The sequence below is a fragment of the Mytilus galloprovincialis genome, chromosome 3, assembly GCF_965363235.1.
Source record: "Mytilus galloprovincialis chromosome 3, xbMytGall1.hap1.1, whole genome shotgun sequence".
NCBI lineage: Eukaryota > Metazoa > Mollusca > Bivalvia > Mytilida > Mytilidae > Mytilus > Mytilus galloprovincialis.
This window is the reverse complement of record NC_134840.1, coordinates 103,117,215-103,138,702: the sequence shown is the minus strand read 5'-3', so window position 1 is coordinate 103,138,702 and position 21,488 is coordinate 103,117,215. Positions and strand designations below refer to the sequence as shown.

The following is a 21,488-nucleotide window of genomic DNA, read 5'->3' as shown; positions in this document are numbered from 1 at the left end:
TAAACTAAACTTATTATTCCTTTATTGGTTAATTAACCCCATATTTTAAAGTTGAAAAATGTATTAAAGATAAACATGCACACACACACACAGCAATATTAAAACACATAAGTTGTCATGTGCTGCTTAATTAAAACAATATAAAAGGTCTTAAGAAAATTGTTAGTACATGAAACATTTTATTGCTTATGATATGATGAATATATATTTAAAATCATCACAAAATGTCTTTTACCTTGTTATCACTAAAAGATTAATAATGAATTGTTGAATGAACTAATCTTTATTGTTTGTTCTTGTGTTTTACTGTCACACTTATGTCACAGGTTAGGGGAGGACTTGGTACCATGAAACGTGATTAACCCGCCAAATTATGTTTTTGCCTGTTCCAAGCTAGGAGCCTGTAACTCAGTGGTTATCGTTTGTTGCTGTATTTCATATTTTTTTTCGTTCATTGTTTTTTACATAAATTAGGCCGTTATTTTTTTTAATTGTTTTACAATATTCATTTCAGGGCCTTGTAGTTCTGACAAGTATACTCTCTGTGTTTTCCCCATCGTTTAAGGCTCTACAGTGACCAACAGTTGTTAACTTCTATCATGTCATTTGGTCTCTGATGGAGAGTTGATTTTTAGAAGACATAATAACTATTTATGATCTAAAATTAAAATGTTATTACCGGTGAAAATCTTACCACCAAATCTTAGTACGTCAAATCTGGTTTCATACGAAAAAGGGTCGAACATAAATTTTTCATTGATTTTGACAGTTTAAGGAAATTCTGCATTGCATTCTTAGTCATAAATATATATCTTGGGTTTTTAAAAGCACAATTCTTTTTATTTACTGTTTCTATCAAATATTTTGGAAAATTTAAGTGACATTGTTACTAAGGCTTGTTAACATTAAAAAAGGGCGAACATTTATTTGTTTTACTCCCGGTATAAGAAATGGTTATAATCTTATATGCAATAAAATGTTCTGTTATTTTTCCAAAGTTTTCAAATTTAACAAAGACAAATCGGAGGAAATCAATAGTGGTATTAATTCTAATGATAAATCTCATACTTTTATAATGAATAATACTACTCAATGATGCTTATGCTTACCTTAACTGTATTAGGAAATTTTTTTCGGCATGTTCAGTCCTCAACTACTTAATTGTTTGCCCTATGAACTTTATGGATTCGAGGTTGAATGATGAGTCATTTGTTATCACAACGCTCTTCTGGTGTACAAAATTATATGCCTGGAATCTTTGATGAATTTTGTTATAATCACCGCAGAAATGATCAAGATTTTCATGTTCTCACCACTGAGACCTTGAAATGTTACTATGTTCTCACCACTGAGACCTTAACATGTTAATATGTTCTCACCACTGCAACCTTATAATGATGCTATGTTCCCATCACTGAGACCTTATACTGATACTATGTTCTCACCACTGAGACCTTTATATGTTAATATGTTCTCACCACTGCAACTTTATAATGATGCTATGTTCCCATCACTTAGTTCTTATAATGATACTATGTTCTCACCACTGATACCTTATAATTATACTATGTTCCCACCACTGAGACCTTATAATAATGCTATGTTATCACCACTTAGACCTTATAATGATACTATGTTCCCACCACTGAGACCTTTAACTGATACTATGTTCTCACCACTGAGACCTTATACTGATACTATAATCGCAACAATGAGACATTATACGGATACTATAATAGCAACAATGAGACCTTATAATGATACTATGTTCTAACCAATTAGACCTTATAAAGATACTATGTTCCCACCACTGATACCTTTAAATGAAACTATGTTCCCACCACTGAGACCTAAAAGTGATACTATGTTCTCATCACTGAGACCTTATACTGATACTATGTTCTTACCACTGAGATCGTATACTGATACTATGATCCCACCACTGATACCTTTAAATGATACTATATATGTTCTCACTACTGAGACCTTATAATGATACTATGTTCTCACCACTGAGACCTTATAATGATACTATGTTCTCACCACTGAGACCTTATAATGATACTATGTTCTCACCACTGAGACCTTATAATGATACTATGTTCTCGCCACTGAGACCTTAAAATGATACTATGTTCTCACCACTGAGACCTTATACTGATACTATGTTCTCACCACTGAGACCTTATAATGATACTATGTTCTCGCCACTGAGACCTTAAAGTGATACTATGTTCTCATCACTGAGACCTTATACTGATACTATGTTCTTACCACTGAGACCTTATACTGATACTATGATCCCACCACTGATACCTTTAAATGATACTATATATGTTCTCACTACTGAGACCTTAAAATGATACTATGTTCTCACCACTGAGACCTTATACTGATACTATGATCGCAACACTGAGACCTTATAATGATACTATGTTCTCACCACTGAGACCTTCTCGCTACTAAAATCTACTGTAGACCAAATGATAACCCAAATATTCTTAGTACTGTAGACCTTAAAATGACTGTCATGTTCAAACTATTGTAGACCTAGACATGACTCACAAGTCTTCAGAACTTCAGAAATAAGAATAAATCTCATTATATTTGTACTACAGACATTTTAATGACTGAACGAGTGTTCACTATTGTAGAATTGATAATAACTGTCATATTTCTACTACTAAAAACCTAATTATAGCTATTGTAGACCTAGTAGTTACTGCCATGTTCTCACAGTTGTATACTTTGAAAGACTTTCATGATCACATCATGGTATACCGTATAATGAATGTCATGTTCTCTCTAATGCAGACATACTAATGACTCACATGTTCTCCCAACTGTAGACATACGAATGTAATGTTCTTAGTACTGTAAAACTGACAATGAATATAAAAAAGAAGATGTGATATGATTGCCAATGACACAACTCTCCACAAGAGACCAAATGACACAGAAATGTCATTTTCTCATATTGTAGACCGAATGTGACTATCATGTTCGCACAATTGATAATGACTCTCACTACTTAAGATCGCCCTTTTGTAGACATTATAAAAATCCGTGTTATTCTATACTTAAAAAAGACTCCCATGTTCTCACCAATAAAGACCTTATAACGACTTCTGTTCTCACTACTTAGGATCTTATGATAAGATGACTCTCATGATAAGAGTGAATTATGAGACTGAAATCTCACTAAAATAGACATAATATTGACTCTCATGTTGTCCTTACTATAGACTTAATAAAGACTGTCATGTTCTAAGTACTGCAGCTCTTATAATATAAAAAAAGAAAAGAAAAAAAACTATAGGTCACCTTATGGCCTTCAACAATGAGCAAAGCCCATTCCGCATAGTCAGCTATAAAAGGCCCCGAAATGACAAATGTAAAATAATTCAAACCAGAAAACGAACGGCATAATTTACGTAAATAAAAATGAACTAAAACAAATATGTAACACAACAATTAACGACAATAACTGAATAACAGGCTCCTGACTTGGGACAGACACATAAATATAGAATGTGGCAGGGTTAAACATGTTAGCGGGATCCCAACCCTTCACCTAACCTGGGACAGTGGTGTAACAGTACGATATGAGAACAAACAATAAAAATCAGTTGAAAAAGGCTTAACTCATCAGATGGATACAAATAAAGTCTGTCATGTTCTCACTATTGAAAACCTAATGAAATGCTTCACTGAGCGCAACCTGATACGACCGCAGTGGTCGAACCCTGAACAGTTGGGACTAATGTAGGCACGATATTCAAGCTTGATACTATCTGAATTCGGGTTGTGATAAAATTTTGGCCATAAATTAGGTTCCTGACAAAAGATGGTAAAAGATTATACAAAGTAAAGAGCAATTCTGTGCAATTGAAGATTTCTTTTTGAAACTTTTTAAAAATTTGTAAAATGTTGAAAAAAATAATTTGAACCGTTTAAGAAATATTGGAATCCCCCTTTCAAACTTTTTGAATCCCCCTGGTAGCATTAACCATCAAACTCAATCCCAGTCTTTCCTTTGTAGTATGGAACCTTGTAGTACAATGTTAGAGAGATCAATACACTTAAACATAAGTTATTGTTTACTTATAGATACTGATGTTCTTAGTTCTGTAGACCTAATAATGACTCATGTTGTGAACACTGTAGACCTTCTGGTGATTCTAATTTTCTGCTTACTGTAGACCTCATACTGACTCTCATGTTCTCAGTACTGTAGTCCACATAATGACCATCATACTCTTCCCATTATACACCTAGAAATATCTCTCATATGCTATCCATTCTGTAAAACAAATGCGAACTATCATGTTCCGCCTACTGTAGACCTTATAATAACTGTCATGTTTTCAGAACACCTTAAAATGGCTCTCATGTGTTACTGTTTCTGTAACACAAATAATAACTCGCATGTTCTTCTTACTGTATACCTTATAATGACTGTAAAGTTTTAATACTGTATACCTTATAATTACTGTCGTGTTCTTAATACTGTATACCTTATAATGACTCTCATATGTTTCCTTTCTGTAACATAAATAATAACTCTCATCCTCTGCTAACGTTTTACCTGATAATGACTTATGTTCTTAGTAGTGTAGACCTGATACAGCTGTCCTATTTTCACAATTTAAGACCTAACAATGACTCTTTTGATCTCCCTTTTGTAGATGTTTCACTTTTGATGAACTTATAATGACTATTATTTTCCCCTACTGTTGAACTAATATAATAATGACTGATGTTCTTAGTTTTATAGACCTAATAATGACTTAAGCACTGTAGACCTTATAATGATTATCATGTTCTGCTTAATGTAGACGTCATAATGACTCTCATGTTCTCACTACGGCAGACCTTTTTATAACTATCATCTTCTTAGTACTGTTGACTTTATGATGACCTCATACTCTCCCAGTGTACTCATAGAAATGACACTCATAAGTTATCCATTCTGTAGAGAAAATACGAACTCTCATGTTTTGCCTACTGTATATCTTATAATAACTGGCATGTTCTCAGAACTGTAGACCTCATACTGACTCTCGTGTTTTCACTACTGTATACCTTCTAATAACTGGCATGTTCTTAGAACTGTAGAACAAATAATGACTTATGGTATCACTACTGTAGACGTTATAATGACTCTCATGTTTTACCCCATTGTAAACCTAGAAATGACTCTCATATGTTATCCTTTCTGTAACACAAATAATAACTTATGTTCTGCTTTCTGTATACCTTACTGTGTTTTGTATATGCATCTTTTTGTGGTTCTTATAACGTGACTCTGTACTTTTAAAGATCCCATCATTATGTTATTGTTTTGTTATATGTCATTATGTTATTGTTCTATTATAAATTTGATAAAACTTTGAACGACAAACGACAAAATTAGTTTAAGCATAAAATGGATTCTTCAAAATTGTAATGAACTTCTGGATAATTTTGAATCTCGGTGTGTTAATGAAATTAATTCTTACATAACTTTTGATTTTTTTAACCCTGCACACCACCATTTCACAAGTGAAATTATATTTGTTTTGAATAAACATTGAACGACAAAATTTCTTTCTACGTGATGTTTACATTTTATGACGCCAAACACGCGAAACTTTGAATGTGTTTTTAAATTTGATATATGCTTTTTGTAAATGTTTGTCTGTTTTGAGATTGACTGCTGTAACTATATTGTGGCTATTTTACCAATGATGTCTGTTTTGTTCACGCATCGTTGTAAAAATAACGGAAATTGATGCGACTGTCATATAAGTGAGAGGTTAAGTACTATACAACCAGGTTCAATCCACAATTTTCTACATTTGAAAATGCCTGTACGAAGTCAGGAATATGACAGTTGTTGTCTATTCGTGTTTTGATGTGTTTTATCATTTGATTTTGCCATTCGATTAGGGACTTCCCGTTTTGAATTTTCCTCGAAGGTTTTGTGATTTTACTTTTTATAATGACTGGCATGTTCTTCGTACAGTAGAACTTATAATTACTGTCATGTTCTAAGTACTGATAACATTATGATAACTGCCCAGTTCTTAGTACTGTAGACCTAATAAGGATGGTCATGTTCTCTCTACTGTAGACCTTGTAATGGCTTACATATTCTCAACATTGTAGCCTAATGACTCTCATGTTTTCTATACTTTAAAACAAATAATGATTTTTTTGGTGTTTAATACTGTGGACTGTTGACCTCAAAATGATTATTATTTTCTCACTACTGCAGACCTCGTTATAATCGTCATGTTCTGAGTACTGTAGATTTTATAATGACCCTCATACTCTTGTTTGCCTAGAAATGACTTGCACATGTTATAATTGGTCTTCAAAGTGCTGCACGAAACCTCTTTCTAAATTATTAACATCAATGTTATCAACAATCAAAGCTGGGCTTCAAAGTAATTGTGAAACTACCTATTCTAGATGTGGCGTGAATCATATGTGGACACTAAAAAATTAAAAAGAGTTTTAAGTGTACATACAATCCAAGTCTCTTTCATCTTGCAATAGTATAAAAACATTTGATTTTTCTACACTTTACAAAAGCATTCCTCATTCCAATTAAAAGACAAATTGAAAGAGTTGGTCCTGCTTTGTTTCATAAAAAGAATAGTCAACGTAGATACAAGTATCTTGTCATAGGAAGGGAAAAATCCTACTTTGTAAAAAAAATCATTCTGATTCTAACAACACATTTTCTGAAACTGACAGTATCAAGATGCTTGTTTCTTGATTGACAAAATATTTATTACGTTTTAATGACGTGTTTTCAACAAGCAATCGGCATTCCAATGGGAAAAAACTGTGTCCCTCTTGTCGAATTGCTCCTTTATTCATATGAGGCTGATTTCATACAGGAGCTTCTTAAGAAGAAAGAAAAGAAGTAAGCAGTATTCTTTAACTTTACTTTTCGCTATATAGATGGTGTTCTATCATTAAATAATTCGAAATTTGGTGACAATGTTGAACGAATCTTTCCATCGAACTTGAGATAAAGGATACAACAGATACAGTTAAGTCTGGCTCATATATTGGCTTACATCTAGAAATTGACAATGAGGGTCAGTTGAAAACAAAACATTTACGACAAAAGAGATGATTTCAGCTTCCAAATTATAAACTTTCCATTTCTATGTAGCAACATTCCATCAGTGCCTGCATAGGGAGTATTTATCTCCCAGTTTATACGATATTCCATGTCGTGTATTTGCTCTCCTGATGTCCTTGATAGAGAATTACTGCTCACAAGGAAGCTATCAAACCAAGAGTTCCAAGTGGTGAAGTTTTAGTCATCCCTTCGTAAGTTTTACCGGATGCCATCAAGAGTTGGTTGACCGTTATGGAATATCGGTTTCACAGATGATAACGGATATGTTCCTAATGTCGTAACTATAATCCCATACCCTTTTCCCGAATGTGACCTACCGAATTAGACTTATTACCGGGTTTGTAATAACATGAGAAACACGACGGGTGCCATATGTGGAGCATGATTTGCTTACCCGTCCGGAGCACCTGAAATTATCCCCAGTTTTTAGTATGGTTCGTAATGCTCAGTCTTTAATTTTTCTATGTTGTGTTTTGTGTTCTATTGTTTGTCTATTGGTCTTTTGTTGCATTGAGGTTATCTGTTTATTTTCCGCATTTGAGTTTGAATGTCCCTCTGGTATCTTTCTCCTCTTTTATCCATTCTGTAGAGTAAAACGAACTCTCATGTTCTGCCTTCTGTAGACCTTATAATAATACATGTTCTCAGAACTGTAGAACCATTAATGACTATGTTATCACTGATGTAGACCTTATGATGAATCCCATAGGTTATCCTTTCTGTAACACAAATATATAGATTCCTATACTGCAACAAGTGTATTACGATATTTCTCCACTCGAGACAGTTAAATTTTAGTATTTCAAGCGCGAGGCTTGCCGAGCTCTTTAAATAAGTAAAATTTAACTGTCGAGAGTGGAGAAATATCGTAATACACGAGTTGTAGTGTAGGAATCTGTTTCTCTAATGATTTTTATCCTTCTTTTTCAAAGATTTTCAGAAACTTGTGTTGATTATATGCGACGTCATCAGGCATGGTCGCCTTTTTCCGTGACGTCACAATAGGAAAATTCAGAAGAAAACAAAATTTTTAGACGTCATAATCAAATTTCGACTAATCATTAGCCGAGAACAGATTTTTCACTAGTGAGGAAAAATATTTTTCTCACACCGGTCAGGAAATATGAAAATAGCACAAAAATTAGAGAAAATAACTCTCATGCTCTACTAACTGTTTACCTTATAATGATTGGCATGTTCTTAATAATGTATACCTTATAATGACTGTCATGTTTTTAATGCTGTGTACCTTATAATGACTTTCATGTTCTAAGAACTGCAGACCTTATAATGACTCTCATGTGTTTTCTTTCTGTAACACAAATAATAACTCTCATCCTCTGCTAACTGTTTACCTAATAATGACTTATGTTCTTAATACTGTAGACCATATAAAACTGTCATATTTTCATTATTTAAGACCTAATAATGACTTTCATATTTTCACTATTGATGAACTCATAATGAATCTTTTGATCTCACTTTAGTAGACGTAATAATGACAGCCATGTTCTCAATATCTAAGACCTTTTAATGGTTCTAATGTTTCACTATTGTTGACGTCATAATTACTTTACTTATGTTCTCATTATTGAAGATCTGATAATGACTCTCATGATCTTAGTACTGTAGATCGTGTTATGATTATCATGTCCGCACTACCGTTGACCTTATAATGACTGTCATGTTATCACTTCTGTATACCTTATAATGACTTGCACTGATGTTTGTTCAACTGATAACACTAAAGGCACCAAATTGAGGGCACCATTTGCAATAAAAATGTCCGGCCAAACATTTTGAAATTTTGAAAAGTGTTCAAATTTGGACAAATTATAGAATATTCTTCAGAAAAAAAGTTAGTGTACATAAGTTTTATTATAATCAAAGTGCTGGATAGCACCTCTGGAAAGTTTGAAACTGTATATGTGTATTATTTCAAATATGTATTTTATCAGTTTTGATTTTTCAAACTAAATTATTGTCTCGCCAGCAATTTCCAAAAGTCATTTTTTATGCCCCATTTATGGGCATTAATTTTCTGGTCTGTGCATCCGTTCGTCCTTCCGTCCGTTCTGTCCCATTCAGGTTAAAGTTTTTGGTCGGGGTAGTTTTTAATGAAGTTGAAGTCTAATCAACTTGACACTTAGTACACATGTTCCCTATGATATAATCTTTCTAATTTTTACGGTCCACTGAACATAGAAAATGATAGTGCGGATGCGGCATCCGTGTACGATGGACCCATTCTTACAAACTAGTCAAAACATTTACTAAATTTTATCATCGGTATAAAGACATCATTCGTAAATATAGCTCAACATGCAGACTTCTAATACGTTCAGGTATTTCACATCCAATTTTTTATGGTAATATTCTTTATAAAGCTCAAAGGTGTCAGTATTCACCTCAGAAACTTACAAAACCTTTGAATAGACTTATTAAGAAGGGATATAATTACGATACTGTTGTCAAGTCATTAAAGATTGCATATTTTGGCGTTAATATTGAGTCACTGATAAGGTCTTTGCATCGGAACTAAACACATTTTTTTAAAAAAAACAGTTGTTGGCATGACACGGGTTATGTTCTTCTCATATATGTTATGATGGTATGATACTAAACCCCTAACGGGAAGGATTGTGCCTGATGTTCATATGACGAAATCATAATCTTTCAGTCAGTTTAATTGAAGTCTGGAGCTGGCATGTCAGTTAACTGCTAGTAGTCTGTTGTTATTTATGTATTATTGTCATTTTGTTTATTTTCTTTGGTTACATCTTCTGACATCAGACTCGGATTTCTCTTGAACTGAATTTTAATGTGCGTATTGTTATGCGTTTATTTACTACATTGGTTAGAGGTATAGGGGGAGGGTTGAGATCTCACAAACATGTTTAACCCCGCCGCATTTTTGCGCCTGTCCGAAGTCAGGAGCCTCTGGCCTTTGTAAGTCTTGTATTATTTTAATTTTAGTTTCTTGTGTACAATTTAGAAATTAGTATGGCGTTCATTATCACTGGACTAGTATATATTTGTTTAGGGGCCAGCTGAAGGACGCCTCCGGGTGCGGGAATTTCTCGCTACATTGAAGACCTGTTGGTGACCCTCTGCTGTTGTTTTTTATTTGGTCGGGTTGTTGTCTCTTTGACACATTCCCCATTTCCATTCTCAATTTTATTGTTTTACATATCTATACTTCTAAATCTGTAGACCGTTTTTATGTGCAGCTGATAAATGTATAACCGAAGAAAGCTACAAGTCAAACTTATATATAAGGGTATATATACTTGATAGGGTATACTAATAAAGGGCTGCGCTTGAGCGCATGATACGCCCGTTGCTCTTTTAACTTGTCTTTTATGCTTTAAATGAATTTATATGATCAACTAGAAATAGTGTGAGCCCTGTCAAATCCCCCCCCCCAAAAAAAAAAAAATAAATAAAAATGCACAAAAAAATTGGCACTATTAAGGCTACCTCAAATTTAACTAAGTTTGTTGTCTTAATTTTTCATCCATACATTCTATCTTGTTCACAACACACTTTCTGAGTACCAAGTACCTTTTATATTTATTAAGGCATATACATTATATAAAAGTTATAGATGAGATAAAATAGACTAAGTTATTCTAAATATTACAGAATCACAAACCACTTTATGCTGATAACAAAGATAGCCAGGTTAATTTATGATCAGAGAAGAAGACTTCATTAGTTCCACTATCAACACAGTCAATATTAGTAAAAATCAAATCGATTGTTGATCCATAGTCATTTGTTGGCTGGGTTATAAGTTGCTTATATTTCAATTGTTGCATCAATGTTAACAGTTTTTGCTTGTTTGAGGAATCCTCCTTCCAATTGACATTTAAATCTCCTAGAATGATGGCATCATTGTTACATACATATGTCTCATGGACATGTAAAAGTCTTTCACAAAGTTCACTTATTGGCTTGTTTGGTGGCTTATAAACAGAAACTATGGTGATGTCGGAGTTATGATTTGTTTGAAAAACAGATAGTTCAATGCCATTGGAAGATTCATTAATCGGAAAACTTGGACAAAAAGGCTCCTTTGAATAAATAGCCAAACCATATGGAGGTCTCTTGTGTCCAGATGGTTTAGAATCTTGTCTATATTGGTGAAATGCATCAATTTGTGTTGCATCCACACTATCACGGTTATGAAATCTGGTTTCACAAAAACAAGCTATATCAGCATTTGTAATGTAAGCGAACATCCTCTAAATGTCTATGTAAAGAAGAGGCATTCAAGAAACAAATTTTCAGTAATGAATTTTCTAGGTCATAAATATTCCTAAGTCTTCTTTCAATGGTAGTGGCCCTTAATCTTTCCATCTCTGTTTTTACATTTTTATCAACACCTATTTTGTCTTCTTGTAAATTTCTGATAAACAATCCATCTAGAGTCTGAACTCTACTAACAGCAACATAATGTATGTGATCAACACGTCTTTTGGAGGTTAAGTCAACAACTACCTTACTCAAAGTATCACCCTGTGATCTATGCACTGTTTTTGCATGAGCAGGTCTAATAGGAAACTGCGAACGTTGAATTTGTGCCTCACCTTTATTGCCAGCAGCAAAACTCTTTGACACTGGTTCAAGTGGTGTCCATTCCTTTAGATGACAACTCTTGTACAAACGTCTGTTTTCCCTCCGGTGTTGTTTACCAATATTTTGATCTTCGAATTGAACCCACAAAATTCCACTAGCATATTCTGAAATTTGATTTATTTCCACTTTCATCATTTTACAGGATGCTCCATTAATAAGTCCATCAGTTGTATCTAAGTTGGCAGTGATTTCATAATAGGTGTTTTCAGCAACCTCCAGGCTATTTAGTAGCTGCTTAGAATTCTGTTTGTTGTTTCCAAAACTGTCAAGAATTTTGGCTTTTAAACCCGGTGGGGCTGAACCAATAAATTTGTCATGTGCTCTGATAACATATACCAAGTCATTTTTCCTGTGAATAATAGCTGAATTAAATGAATCAACTTTTTCATTTGTACAGAAGAGATGTGGTACATCCCATGGATAATCTTCAGTGTTCTCATTTATATTCCTTTCCTTCAAAACTGATATGTCCTGTTTGTTGTGGTTTCCTTCCCTTAAGCGGTTGAGCAACTCTGCAAATGGTTTATTTTCTGACTGACGCATTATCTCATGGAGTTCAAACATGGTAAAATTTTCTTTCCAGATGTTTGTTGCATGTATCCAGTAGTAGGAGATGTAAATAAGTAACTGTCCATAACCGGCTTTAATTGGAATAAATCACCAACTGCAATCACTGAAATTCCTCCAAAGAGCTAATTTTTTTGTGTTACTTCCATTAAACGCTGGTGAATAAAGTTTAGCATGTTAAACCCAACCATTGAAATTTCATCAATGAAGATTAAATTAACTTCACCTATCTGATTTCGTAATGTATTCAATGCAGCTGAAGATAATTGTTTATATTGTAGATTTTGATTAACAGGTACTTTTAGTGCACTGTGAATTGTATTGCCATGAATGTGATAGGCAGCCTTGCCAGTTGGAGCTAACAGCATTACTTTGTTGGAAGAGAAATCTTCCCCAGCTTGTTTACTGTAGAATTTAACAGCCATTTGGTATAAAGCTTTTGTAACATAGCTTTTTCCCACACCAGCTCCTCCACTAAGAAACCAATAAATAGGTTCTTCACTTGTTTTCAGAATATGAATTGCATCATATACAAATTCTAGTTGTTCTTTATTGAGTTTTCGAAGGTGACATCTAAATTCCTGATCTGGCAATTCAAAATCTCTGTTCAGTTCTTGCTCATGGTTTGAGGGCTGTAAACCTAGGTCAATTCCAATGTCATAATTTTCAATTCCAGTGTCCTTTGGATCAGTTCTATTGTCTTTGTCCATAGCATTTTGCATCTCTGTTTGAGGTGCTATTTCATCCCGGGAATCTTCAACACCCTGATTTATTATCTGCTGGGCATCCTCAACAATTTCCCTGAATGGCTCATAAAGTTCACGTTCTGTTTCTACTTCATCTTTGATTTCTAAATATCTCTCATTGAAAGAGTTGCAGGATTTTTTCAAATCATTTTCATTTCTCCAGGAAGAGTACAAAACCAACAATTCTCTGTAGTACTTCTCTGAATCTGTTTTAATATCAAAGTGCACCGAGCGTATAATTCTGGCTTTTTTTCTTTTTCTTTATTGTCTAGAATCCTTGGAAACATCAATTTCCTCATTCTCAACCTCATCATCATTTTTTTCAATGTTTGGTTCAGGCAAGACAGTTTTAGTTTTGCTTCCCTTTGTATTTCTCCGAAATTCAAGTCTACCTGGAGAATCATCATAATATGCTGCATATTCTGTTAGTGTCATATTTTCCATTGTTCTTGGCCTATCACAGTATCTGCTGAAAATATTACCACACTCTATATCATCATCTTCATCCTCCATTTTATCAAGTAAAGTTGACGGCTTTAATAGAGAAACACGTTCTTCTGGCGGACTTGTGTTCAAAAAAATTGTTTGTCGAGAAGATTTCTTCATAGGCAATTGAAGACATATGTATGCAGCTTCTTGAGCCCCAATCTCAAATGCATTTAAGAAATGGTTGCCAACTGTTTTTATTTGTTCTGTTAGAGTCTGATTTCCTTTCCTTGCTTCATCTGAGGCCTTTCTTAAGAGTTCGCTCATTCCTCGCTGGGACTTTGTGATATATGATGCTACATAAGTTGCGCATGCAAACACATCCAACACAAATTGAAAATCTAAGTTTGCTCTCCAATCTTTTAAGATATTAGTATTATAGTTGTTGACACGAACCTCTTGAGGAGAACGTTTTAGAAACACTGTAGAAGATTTTATTGAAGCTCTGATGGCCAAGATATATTTTTCATAGGTCAATTCTAATTTATCCAGAAGCAAGCAAATTGTAGTATTTTCATCATCTCCAATGTTATCTAGTTCTTTCTTAATTGAAATCCAAACACTTTTATGCCTTGCTATTTCATCTTTTGAAAAGTTTGGAGGTTCAAGAGGATGAAGAATAGTTGTCTTCTTTAAAGGAGGCTTGGGAAAACCAAATCTGCAAGTTTTTTTGCCTTTTTTCCTGCATGTTTTGGTATGTTTGTGAGACTGAAGGCTAACTAAATCAAACAGTTCAGATTCACTTTCATCTGGTAATCTACATGTAATGAAACGATCTATATATGCACACACATCATCATCAGAATCTTCACAAAACTTTGGTGCATCAGAGCACCACACCATCATATGCACATGGGGAGAGCCCCTCTGTTGATATTCGATTCTGTAAAAATAATCTTTAATATCCCCAAGTGGTTGAGCTTGCGTTAATAAGAATTCTGTGATAAATTTTTGTACACAGAAGTCAAAATGTCGTGCACATGTTATTGGCTCAGACTGTATCAACCTACACTTCTCCTGCCAGCTCAAATTGTTCAACTCGTTATCAGTATAATCTTTCTTGTCTACTACTTTTCCAAGTATTCTAAGTAGATGTAACCACCTTGTTTCAGCAGCTGATAATGTTAAAAAAAACGTTGCAGGTCCAATTTGTCTGATAAGAGCAAATAGTTCCTTGCTTACTTGCTCAAAATATGGTGGGGAACCTCTAATTTTGGTGAGAAACTTGTATGCTTTGTCATGGTGAATGAGATCAATTGCTGCTGTACCACGTACATCCTTCACAGTTAATTTCTTATCTTTTAGATTAACTTTCCTTAAAGCTAACTGAGTCTGGTCAAGTAATGTTTTCATTTGAATCTTTTTCGTCTTAAAAAAGATATTTTCAATTGAACCTGCAGCTCTTCTATCAACATTGCGCAATTCTGCTTTGACTATTTCCCCATAACTTACATTTACTGATCTGTCTTTGTTCGATGGACGCTTTGTACCACAAAATATCCCAGGAAATGCTAATTCTTCTGCATTCTCCTCCATAAATACACTAACAGGAATTTGCCCCCCCTCTCCTGGAGCAAAGTTGTATATAAGTTGTCTCTCAGCTGGTTCAACGAAATCTGGGGCTGTGAGTAAAGTATCAGCCTGTCCTGACATTAACTCATTTTCATCAACCTCACTCCATTTGTCATCCTCATCGCTATCATAACTTTCATTGTTACCATCTTGCTCATTAACTTTACTTGGTTCAGAAGCCTTATTGGTACCATCATTATCTTGTAATGCTCCATCAGCAACATCGTTGTTATTTGTGTTGCCATCTTCATTGTCCACTTGTTCATGATCAGTTTCAGTCATTTCTTCTGAAGAAATATCAACATTTCCACTATAAGTCCACTCACTGTTGATAGTTACATTATGAGCTTTATATAAAGGAGTAGTTTTTAAAAACTCAGCTACTTGGTGTACAAGTTCTGGACGAACATTCAAACAATATACATGGTGCTGATACTTTAACCTTCTTTTCAATGTTGCCTTAATAGTGGCTGTTTCAGATGTCATTCGTGGCAGATTTGTCACTGTACTTGAAATATTTGCAGGTACCAAAACCATATTGCCATGAATAAATTTTTGTTTTCCACGAGGTTCTTGATGAATTTTCATGAAAGGCAAAAGAACAGATACATATGACAATTCTAAATGATTCATTTTCTTCAATATTCCTTGCTCTGGGAAAGTCATTTTATTCATAGTTGATGAAGGAGGAATTTTTCCTTTCTTCAGATGTGGCTGACAGGTACTGCATATCCATACAGTGTCATCTACACTTGCAGTTTGTGGACAATTCTGTATCACATCTACATCAGCACTGGGAAAAACAGATTTGAATTTTCTTACACTATGTTTATACCAAAGTTGTTAACAGCTTGTACAAACATATATTGGTCCATTATTTACAGTTGAATGGAACTTTTCAATCACATTTGTTATGTTTGATGAAACAGAGAGTCTTTTCTGCTTTCTACATGTAGTTTCTCTTTCAGTTTCACCTTCCTTATACAATGGATCTAATCGTTTTTCTTTCCTAATTTTAGTTTCTCTTTCAGTTTCACCATCCTTATACAATGGATCTAAACGTTTATCCTGTCGAGTTTTAGTTTCTCTTTCAGTTTCACATTTCTTAATCAATGGATCTGAACGTTTATAACGTCGAGTTTTAGTTTCTCTTTCAGTTTCACCTTCCTTATACAATGGATCTAAACGTTTATCCTGACGAGTTTTAGTTTCTCTTTCAGTTTCACATTTCTTAATCAATGGATCTTAACGTTTATCCCGTCGAGTTTTAGTTTCTCTTCCTGTTTCACATATTTTATAAAATGGATTCAAACGTTTATCCTTACGATCTTTTGAATCTCTTAATGTTTCAATTTTCTTATATTTTTTATCTAATCGTTTTTCTTTCCTAATTTTAGTTTCTCTTTCAGTTTCACCTTCCTTATACAATGGATCTAAACGTTTATCCTGACGTGATTTAGTTTCTCTTTCAGTTTCACATTTCTTAATCAATGGATCTGAACGTTTATCCCGTCGAGTTTTAGTTTCTCTTTCAGTTTCACATTTCTTAATCAATGGATCTGAACGTTTACTCTGTCGAGTTTTAGTTTCTCTTCCTGTTTCACATTTTTTATAAAACGGATTAAAACGTTTATCCTTACGATCTTTTGAATCTCTTAATGTTTCAATTTTCTTATATGTTTTATCTAATGGTTTTATTTCCTAATTTTAGTTTCTCTTTCAGTTTCACCTTCCTTATACAATGGATCTAATCGTTTTTCTTTCCTAATTTTAGTTTCTCTTTCAGTTTCACCTTCCTTATACAATGGATCTAATCGTTTTTCTTTCCTAATTTTAGTTTCTCTTTCAGTTTCACCTTCCTTATACAATGGATCTAATCGTTTATCCTGTCGAGTTTTAGTCTCTCTTTCTGTTTGATTTTTCTTCCACAGGGGGTTTAGGTTTTTATTTTCTCTTGCCTGCTTTTCTTTTGCCTTCATATATTTGCTTTTCCTTTGTTATCTTTTGTACATGGCAAAATAGTTTGCTCTACTTTTGCTGCTCTGGAAATAAAATAAAATATGACTATTATTACAATTTTGTAGCCATTAACTTTCCTAGATATTAAATACAAGAAATTAACTTATTAAAACGGTTAATGCAAACCAGAATTTACTGGAAAACATATAAATCATTGACAGACAGACAGACTAAAAACTATAGGGAGCCACAATTTAATGGGTATATATGTATTATAAGGAATCTGTAAAATCAATGCTGTCTTTATCTTCAATAAAAGCTGCATAAAAATATATATATATGCTTATTGACCATGCATTTCATTATAAATTCCTCATAAAGGAACAAAGAATATATCTTGTTCCTTAGGTGTTAAGTGAAATCATTGCTCATTGGAATAGCTACAAAATCTAAAATTTAAATTCTTAAAACAACAGTATGTGATTTTAATTGCAGATAATGCTTACAGTATTTGGGACATCTGATTATGATATCCTATGTTGCTCATCCTATTTTATTGTTTGTTCTTTTATGCAAATAATGCTTGATGTCTATAGATCATTAAATTTGTTACCTAGCACAACTAACATGTGCAGTAATAATATTGAACTGTGCTAATTTTATGCACGACTTAACATACCTGATCAACAGAGCTATCAAATGGTGAAGCTTGGTTAACTGAGCTAGTAGATGATTGCTGAGATGACGAAGGTGGCTTATTTGAGCTAGTAGATGACTGCTGAGATGATGAAGGTGGCTTATTTGAGCTAGAAGATGACTGCTGAGATGATGAAGGTCGCTTTTTTGAGTTAGTAGATGGTTGTACCCATATTGACGGTCGCTTGACTGAGCTAGTAGATTGTTGTGGCGATGTTGAAGGTTGCTTGTCTGAATTGGTGTATTGTTGCCCAGATGTTGAAACCTGAAATCAAAATCATTGTATTATAAAGATGTCATTTCATTTCAAAAAGAATTATGTTATATTCCAACAATGACTGTAACAGGATGATGTTACAAAAGTTCGCTTTCCTTGATGAACCCTAATCTTAATAATTCTATAATGTTCTACAGTAAACCCCACCTCTTTTTGAACTCTCCAATGTTCGTTTGAGACACTTAATTATGAAATTTGGCAGTAAGTAATATTCCCTCTGTGTGACTGACAAGTCCTTAATGTTAATATTAAGAAGAAATTGAAAGATATATAATTCCAAATCATACTTAAATATGTAATATTTTATATAAATTAGTCTTATTTTATGTTAACATTAATAAGAAAATGTGAAGTTGACTTTAATAAATATTGATTGGACAATGTTTGTGTCTATTAACAAAAATATGTTTAAATACTTGTAACAGTTATTGTTGAGTAATATTAACTTGTACTTGCTTAATTATGACACTTACTGATTTACTCTCACTCCCAGTTCTTTGTTGCTGGTGTACAATGGGAATTTTGAAACCCTCTGGTATCTTAAAAACCTCAAGAAACTGAAATGAGAAAAATAGTAATAGGAAAAGTGGAAAGCATTTACCAATATTTGTTTCAAATTCAAGAAAATAAGTGGTTAATTAACTCTCACCTGATAATTTTATAGCAAGAACTTATATAATTTTAATTATTAAATGTGTAATTATAGTACTTTTGTAGTTGCAACAATGATGAGCAACATGGATGATTTGTGTTCAGCTTGATATAACCTGTTTGTTTGTTGGGATCTTCATTTTATAAAAAAAACACCTATGATTTCCTTGAATACTCTATTCCTTCTTCTATTATGAATCTAAATCTTGTTCATTTGTAATTCATACATTTTCCCATATGAGACCTGCTATAATTAGACTCACATCCGAGGAAAGTTTATAAACTGCTTTCTTAGAAACAGTCTCACTTTCAAAGTCTCTGGCATCATTTTTTCTCTTCAAATCTTTTTTTGATTGCTGTACTGATTTTCGTTTATATCTAGGCATGGCTCACTCTGCTCTATCCCTAAAAAAAAAAAATATTTATTCATTAATACACATTTTTGTTTACAATATTACAATTGTGTTCATATACATATAATTAACAAAGAGTTTTGCAAAACATCATAAATGTACTCAATGTGGCATCTTCTTTTATAACCACGTTCAAATTAAATTGAATGTCAAAAACACACAGTAAATAAAACTGAATGTCAAAAACAATGTCTTTTTTTTAATTATCTGGTTTTAGAGGTTCTGGAGATGCTACAACTGCCTCTGGTTCTTGAGATTCTAAAACTACAGTTCCAGTTGTCTCTGGTTCTGGAGATGCTACAGTTGCTTTGGTGCTAGGCTTGTATGATTCTTGTGAAGATAACAGGGAATCATAAAAAAAAATGTCATTTTCTGATTCAAGCTCTGCAACTTTTCTTTTCAATGAAAAGTTCTCTTTTTTCAATGCTGCCATCTCTTTTCTGTCCTTTTTATGTTTTTCTAAGTCCACTTTTTGCTGTTTACTTGCATTGTCTTTGATTTGTTTTGAAGTTTCCTTCAACTGTTGGCCCATTTTTCTGATGTCCTCAGATGTTTTTTCTAAAAAAAAGCTGCATCATCACTACTGACTGTTGCAGAAAAGTTGCTGAACACTCCCCTCAGCTGGTAAGATTTATTTACAAGTTCATCTGCCATTTGTTGCATTTTTTCAGAATAATTGTCCATATTAATTGATCTGCAATTGAACAGACAATATCAAACTGGGAAAAAAATGCTTACAGCTCAGGGCTATTCCAGAAAAAAATGTATGGGGGGTTGGAAGGCAGTTTTTGTCAGCACCCACCACCCAGACAATTGTAATTGAGAATTTAAGCGCATCATAGTGTGAAAAGTTGCTCTGATACCCATCACCCATGTATTATTAATATAATGTGCCTTCCAACCCCCCCATACATTTTTTTCTGGAATAGCCCTGACAGTAAGATTTTGTTTTGTATCAAATTATTGGTAAAAATTGGATTACTACTAATAAAATGTAATTAGAAAGGAATAATGGATTTAATTAAGGTTGTTGGTTGCCTGACATAAAATCAAACTAAGGGTGAAAGCATGTACAGATCATGAATAATTTCTGAATTGATTAACTCTACCACTGGGTAGGAACCATCCACCGCTGAGTGGACAACCCTCACAATGTGTAAGCATGACATTTAGCCATCCAGCAGTATGCACTTTTGAATAATTTCTATTGCTGTACTTTTGTATAAATTGTTATTGCGGTACTTTTATAAATTTCTATTGCGTATTTTTTCTGTATGCAAATAAATAAATAATCTGCTAAGACAGTGTTTAAATAAATCTAAAATAAATGGAATATTTTATCAATACTGCTGCATGTTGCCCAGCAACACCAACGTGGAGGACTATATTAGTAGGAATGTGATGATAGATACAAATATAGCTGTCATGCTTTTTGTTATTCCTGGTTATTCCTGGTATAATCTGCTTGAAATTTTGAATTTATGAAATATGAATATTAAATTATTATGTTCATTCTATTTATAATTAATTCAGCAAAAAAGAATCAATTTGTTGAAGTCATGCAATAAAATTTTTCAAATAAAATTTTTTCAAATAATTAAGAATTTACCAGTATTAAAAAAACCAGAAATCACAAAAAGGAAACTTGAGGTATACACTTTATGAAAAAATTTAGCACTATAAATACTTCTTAATTAATAACAATGAATAATAAACATATCAAGTATTGAAATAATAATTCAAACAGGCTTTCAGATACCTCAAATTTCCCTTGTTGCCACTAGAAGGTTATAAGTTCATATATTTCATATATTTTTTTAAAGTTTAGTATGAGAGTCCACACAGATGAAGGAATGAATAATTATACAATGATATACTATGCAGTTGCACAGGTGAGAAAAGTTGCAAAGGCGAGAAAAGTTGCAAAGGCGAGAAAAGTTGCAAAGGCGAGAAAAGTTGCAAAGGCGAGAAAAGGCTTACATGTACATGCAAATTTCTATACAGATATATACTTTTATGTTGTACTTACAATTATAATCTGACAGCTTCGACGAAATTGGTATAGTTGATCATCATACAAAGGATCTGTTTTCACTGATTAAATGTCCGGCTGTTTTCGAATTTTTTTTTTAATAAGACAGCATAAATGTAAAATCTGACGAACTTGGTATAGTTGATGTAAAATCTGATATTTATACAAATCAAAAGAGATGTTATAAATTGAAAGGGAGCTTACATGAATAGATATAAACAATTCACCAAAGTTTCATGGACATTGGTGAAAGCCTTTTTGAGTTATTGTCCGAAGTGTTAAAAATCACCCTTTTTTTTTATAAATA

General features: G+C 33.2%; 1 protein-coding gene across 1 annotated transcript; it reads right to left on the bottom strand.

The window, feature by feature from the left end:
* Positions 1-18,327: 18,327 nt before the first annotated feature.
* LOC143069602 (uncharacterized) lies at positions 18,328-21,054 on the bottom strand. The gene is made up of 2 exons (XM_076244317.1): positions 19,000-21,054; positions 18,328-18,642 (listed from the first exon to the last, which is right to left on the bottom strand). The coding sequence occupies exon 1, from the start codon at positions 19,679-19,681 to the stop codon at positions 19,349-19,351; it is 333 nt and encodes a 110-aa protein (XP_076100432.1). The 5' UTR covers positions 19,682-21,054; the 3' UTR covers positions 18,328-18,642; positions 19,000-19,348.
* Positions 21,055-21,488: the final 434 nt, after the last annotated feature.

What these genes read in the sequence shown, in the direction of transcription:
- LOC143069602 (XM_076244317.1), bottom strand. Translation starts at nt 19,681, where the DNA reads ATGGGCCAACAGTTGAAGGAAACTTCAAAACAAATCAAAGACAATGCA.